General features: G+C 46.9%; 1 protein-coding gene across 2 annotated transcripts in view; it reads left to right on the top strand.

The window, feature by feature from the left end:
* The first annotated feature begins 1,306 nt into the window (after positions 1 to 1,306).
* UBXN4 (UBX domain protein 4) overlaps positions 1,307 to 6,000 on the top strand; it is a 32,694-nt gene continuing 28,000 nt past the window's right edge. Inside the window, exon 1 of one of the 2 annotated variants that reach the window (XM_081242313.1) lies at positions 1,307 to 1,602. In XM_081242313.1, the coding sequence (XP_081098439.1) occupies positions 1,521 to 1,602 (82 nt within the window). In that variant the 5' untranslated portion in view covers positions 1,307 to 1,520. The remainder of the gene's footprint in view (positions 1,603 to 6,000) is intronic. The other variant, XM_081242312.1, reaches the window with a different exon arrangement.

The following is a 6,000-nucleotide window of genomic DNA, read 5'->3' as shown; positions in this document are numbered from 1 at the left end:
TCCCGCAAGCCGCGCGGCGTGGCCAAAAAATAAATAAATAAATAAAATTAAAATTAAATCCCATATTGCTGATGAGTCTCTTGCCTACCCCTTGCCCTCCAGGCCATTGCCTGCCCCCAACCTGACTTATTTATTTTTGGTATCCACGGTCTCCTTTCTGCCCTCACTTGCCTTCCCACTCAGCTTAGATTCCCTGGTCCATCACATTGCTCACTCTTGCTAATCTCCTCAATTCCCTTGTTCCTTTGCCCTTTCTCATGCTGTCTAGGCCCTATGTAATCCAAGTCTCCACATCCTCAGCGCCTGTACCCCAGGAACTGAGTGATCACTGAAGAAAATCACACAACTGGGAAAAATCGGGGCCACCAATCTCACTGGGCCCTCAGCACTGCCTGGCACACTGTTTCCCTCGGCCCTTGCCTTTCAACACTCCTCAATATTATTTCAGACGTTGCTCTGAACTTCAAGGTGCCAATTTCCTTACCTCCCCCATCACTCTCAGCAAATGACCTCTCCTTCATAGGGTCCAGCATTCAGATGAAAACTTCCTCAACTTACTGTCCTGAAACTTATAACCTTCTTTATGTCCAAAGTTATTTTTTTGCTCTTCTTCCTTAATATGGAAGGGGTATCTCTTCTGTCTGCCTGTGCTCTGGATCCCATCCCAGTTTGTTTAGAATGGTGGTGATTACAAGAAGCAATATCCAACTTACAGAATAGCCTAACCTATGAGGACAGTTGTTCTCCCACAAGACAGGACTTGAGTCATCACAGACACGGGTGCTTTCCATATTCCATTCTACCATTCTCAGAGAGTTGGCAATGTCGTTCCTCTGGCCATAGCAGTACCAGGCAGCATATGCACACGGAGAAGCGTTGTGCTTTCTTCCATGTGTCTCTCTTTTTTTTTTTTTTTTGCAGTACGCGGGACTCTCACTGCTGTGGTCTCTCCCGTTGCGGAGCACAGGCTCTGGACGCGGGGCGGGGATGATCTCCTCCACATTTAAGGTCTCAGAAATGCCAAGAATGGCATCTCCCGGTGACTAGCGCCACTTCTCCTCTTTATAGATTGTGAAGTGGTTCTCACTACTGCCCCCTTAGCCGTGCCCGGGAAACCACAGTGACATTTCCCACATTAAAGGAACCAAGCCTAAGAAGACTACAATTCCCGTCATGCCTCAGGAAGGCGCCGCCGCCGCCACTTAGCGATTAGTCAGCCTTTCCGCTGCCTCCTTCCACTTCCGCGACTGCAGGGCCTGCGGCGTCGCGGGCGCCCGCACGCACCGACTTGCCAACGAGACAAGGCACGGGGGCGCGGTGCCGACGGCGACGCGTGGCGTCATGTGTCGCGGGGTGCGCCTAGGCCTGCGCGCTTGCGCACGTCTTGGGGGCCGCTGACGGGCTTGCGCGCCGGTGCGGAGCCGGAGGCGGGCCGCGGGGCCCAACGACGGAGAGGGCGGGGCCAGCTCCGGGACCGAGGCGACAACACACTGAGCGAGCGCCTGTGCCCGAGGGCAGCGATGCTGTGGTTCCAGGGCGCCATTCCGGCCGCCATCGCGTCGGCCAAGAGGAGCGGCGCGGTCTTCGTGGTGTTCGTGGCAGGTGAAGGAGGCGAGGGCCCGAGACGTGGCCGGGACACCCCCTCCGGCCTACTTCTAATCCCAGGGGCCCCCAGCCTTTCCTCCGGGCGCCGAGAGGCCCGGGCTGCCCGTCTCCCTGGCGTCTCAGCTCCTCCCCCGTCCGTTTGGAGCGCACCGGGCCTGGCCCCCACCGCGCGCTTCTCCCGGCCCCCGGCGGAAGGCACGGCCCCGGCCTCGCCCCCAAAGCGCGCCGAGTCCCGCGGTCACCTCCCTGCGCGGGGCGAGGGGACGGGTGGAGCAGGCCCTCGCCGCTCAGCCCGCAGCACCCCGCCGAGTCTGACCCCGCGCGTACACTGACGCCACCGCCGTCTCCCGGGCCCCCCGGGTAGGGCGCTCTGTCCCCGAGGATCCACTTCGGGAGTCTTTAACGCCCGTTAAAGCCCGTAGTTAGTGTGTAGGTGGGAAGAGAGACGGGCCATTAGGCAGGCAGTTTTACTTGTAATTAGTTGTGGGCTGTCAGGAAGAAAGCTGTGTCATCGGTAATCAACAAAGAGAAAGCATCTGATGTCCACGGTTACTGGCTTTCGTATGTTCCTGAAACGCAAACTTTTGAGGTCTATATAGGTTTGATTTTTTTTTACAGTGATATGGGAGTGGTGAATCTAATGTGGAATAATTGTTTTCTTGCAAGTTGATTTTTTTTTAAACCATTTGTTTAGAAGAAGTAGACACACCAGCCTTGGTTCTTTTTGTTGTCTTCCTAGTCTCATAGCTACAGTTTCAGAAGGTGTACTAACTCATTTACGCCGTGTTGCTCTGGGTTATTTTGCTCCGTATTTTATTACTGAAATCTTCTAGGTTTACCGTAAGCCTTTGCTTCTGTGAGGTTTTGCTGGTCCTCATTACATGAACCAAATCAGTGTTTGTGACTACCGTTAATTTGAGGTGTATTATTTCAACTATTTGTGTTTAGTAACGGTTTATTCATCATTAACTCATGACTTGGAAGGCTAGGTAATAGCCCTATAACTTTGTGCACTGCAATGAAGAGCAAGTTGCTGGAATATGAATTTCATTGAACATTAAATTTAGAATTTTGAATTGTTTTAAATTATGCTAAAATGTAAGCCCAGTGCTGTTAATTAGAAGAGCTGGAGTAGTTTACATTCTCTTACGCTTTTTTAGAGTTGTATTTCACATAAATAAGTAACTGCGGTAAACTTTTAAGGAAATAAGTGGATTAAAAGGGAAAGGAGGGCTTCCCTGGTGGCACAGTCGTTAGGAATCTGCCTGCCAGTGCAGGGGACACAGGCTCGATCCCTGGTCTGGGAAGATGTCACATGCCGCGGAGCAGCTAAGTCCGTGTGCCACAACTACTGAGCCTGCGCTCTAGAGCCCGCAAGCCGCAACTACTGAGCCCATGTGCCTAGAGCCTATGCTCTGCAACAAGAGAAGCCACTGCAATGAGAAGCCCTTGCACCGCAAAGAAGAGTAGTCCCTGCTCTTTGTAACTGGAGAAAGACCCCGCGCAGCAATGAAGATGCAATGCAGCCAAAAATAAATAAATAAAATAAATACATTTATTTTTTAAAAAGTAGTCCTGATTTATTAAAAAAAAGGGGGGGGAAGGAAAATTAATGATACTTAGTATGCTTATTAAGAGTACAGTAATAGTTTTAATGACATTTTAAGTTGTGTTTTTCATATATAATCTCAATTGATCCTGGCAGTTGGTAAAACAGGGCTTATTATGCCCATTTTATAGATGAGGGAACTTAAGTCCACAGTGGTTAAGTGACATACACCAGTGTCACAAAAAGGATCTATATCTTGTCTTGACAGATTTTTTTTTTTAGCAGCTTCAAAAAAAAAAGTGTCTTTTTTGTTTCTCAAGAAAAAAGCTGAACAGTTGTAGAATTTAGGTAGTAATTGAAATTGGTGTAGAAATCAAGAAATCTAGGATTATGGTAGTCATATTTTTAAACAGAAAACACATTTGATGGTATCCAAAGGTTCCTAGAAGGCACTCCTGGGCTAACCAGTTAATTTGAAAGAAGAAATGCTAGATTTAATTAACAAATATTTGGAAACCCATTTGGAAACAGTAGTGCTAATTATTACAATAGAAAAATAAAGTTATAGATCTTTGGGGCTTTGTGTGTATATATAATACATACATTCTTCAATTAACTTTTTACTGATGAGCATGTATCTATACTTTTATTTATTTTTTTCTTTTATACATTATTTTATTTATTTTATCTTTGGCTACATTGTGTCTTCGTTGCTGTGTGCAGGCTTTCTCTAGTTGTGGTGAGCCGGGGCTACTCTTCATTGCAGTGCACAGGCTTCTCATTGTGGTGACTTCTCTTGTTGTGGAGCACGGGCTCTAGGCACAGGAGCTTCAGTAGTTGTGGCTCTTGGGCTCTAGAGCGCAGGCTCAGTAATTGTGGCTCTTGGGCTGTAGAGCACAGGCTTAGTAGTTGCGGTGCACGGGCTTAGTTGCTCCACGGCATGTGAGATCTTCCCCGACCAGGGCTTGAACCCGTGTCCCCTGCATTGGCAGGCGGATTCTTAACCACTGCGCCACCAGGGAAGCCCTGTTGTATGCTTTTAGAATATCAGTGACTGTTGAATGTTTGCCGGAGGACTGTTAGCAGTCTGCCGAAGGAGTCAGTCCTTTGACTCATTGAAAATACTGTTGGTTTTTCTAGAGTTTTAGAAAGTTAATCTCCAAGATTAGGTAGGATTAGTGTCACTCCAGGAGTATGTAGACAGTGGAGTCATGAAACTGCAACACTTATAGATTGCTTAGACCTCTGTTCTTGACTTTGAAGAATACAGCCAGAACTCATGATTTTCTTAGGTCTGAGACCTCGATAGTAATATACCAACTCACTGAAAATTAAAAAGATATAATAGTTGGAAGGAGTCTTTATAGTTGGAAGGAGTGGTCTTAAGGGTAATCTTTGCTTCATATAACCACTCAAGTGGGAAGCATTTTAGGTAGATTGTTTATATTTTACTGAAATTTTCATGGATGAATTAAAGAATATGTAGGATTGATGTTAAGAGACTAGAGAGATTACTACTAGTTAAGTCAGCGAGTTAACAAGGATTTTCAAAGTATTATAGCTGTGTAAGTTGAAAGAAATAAAACTGAAGAAGATTTTGATTCTATTCTTGGGAAGACAGAATAATCTGACAAGGATTCTGAAGTAGAGATGTGGGTTCACTGACTAGTGTTGCTAGTTGGCTAAAATCTCTGTGACTGACAGACACTATTTCATGCCTCTTTCTTTGGTTAAAATAGACTAAAAAACCCTTTAGGTTTTGACCAGTTGAGTTTTTCTAGGTTGGAGTTACTGATTGTAGGGTCTGCAGCTCTTTGCTTCAGAGTTTGTACTATTCTTTTTTTTTGCGGGGGGGGAGGTACGTGGGCCTCTCACTGTTGTGGACTCTCCTGTTGCAGAGCACAGGATCCGGACGCGCAGGCTCAGCAGCCATGGCTCACAGGCCTAGCTGCTCCGTGGCATGTGAGATCCTCCCGGACCAGGGCACCAACCCGTGTCCCCTGCATCGGCAGGTGGACTCTGAACCACTGTGCCACCAGGGAAGCCCTGTACTATTCTTTTAAGTGGCTTTACTTTTGGATACTGCTCATACCACCAAGGATGTAATGTTTTCTCCTAAAATCTTTGGCCCACCTAACTCCACAGCATAGTTCATAATTTGATTAAAAATAAGAAACTAAAGGTACTGAAGTTGGCAATTAATAATCCCACCCAGCAGTGTTAAGATAACTCTTGCTGAGTTAATGTAATTCCGTTCAGTCTTCCATCTCCGTTGGTCAAGCAGCTGCTGCTGCACTAGCCTGACTCATGGACAGACATTGCTAGTGGGGATGGAACACTTGAGACCCTATCCACGTCATACAGCATGGGTGAGGGAGTGAAGGACATCGGCCTGAGAAGTGGCAGATCCATCCTTCCAGGCACCAACTTGACATCCCCACTTGGATGCCTCACAGGATTCTCAAGCCTAAAAGTATTACTGCTTGAACCTGTTTTTTCCCCCCAGTGTTCTAAGTAAATGGCACCACCTTACATCCAGTTGGAGAAACCTAAGTGTGAGCGTCATCTCTGGACTCTTAACTCTTCAGTCTCATCTTGTCTCCTGCGCCCTGTTGTTCACAACACTCGTAATCACACAGCCCTTTCCCTACATGGAAATTCCTCCTGTGTAGTGAACTCTTCTGGCTTGTGGCATGGCTCAGCTCTTGCATCCTTTAGGTCTCACCTTAAATATCACCTCGGAGCGGGCTTCCCTGACCAATCTAAAGAGGTCTTGTTTTTTTTCTTCAGTGCGTTACACACTATAACTACTTAGAGTTACCAAACAAGTACTTTTTTTGGTATCT

Source organism: Mesoplodon bidens (assembly GCF_964165515.1).
Source record: "Mesoplodon bidens genome assembly, chromosome: 8".
Lineage (NCBI taxonomy): Eukaryota > Metazoa > Chordata > Mammalia > Artiodactyla > Ziphiidae > Mesoplodon > Mesoplodon bidens.
The sequence above is the reverse complement of the archived record's forward strand: the minus strand, read 5'-3'. Positions and strand labels throughout refer to the sequence as shown.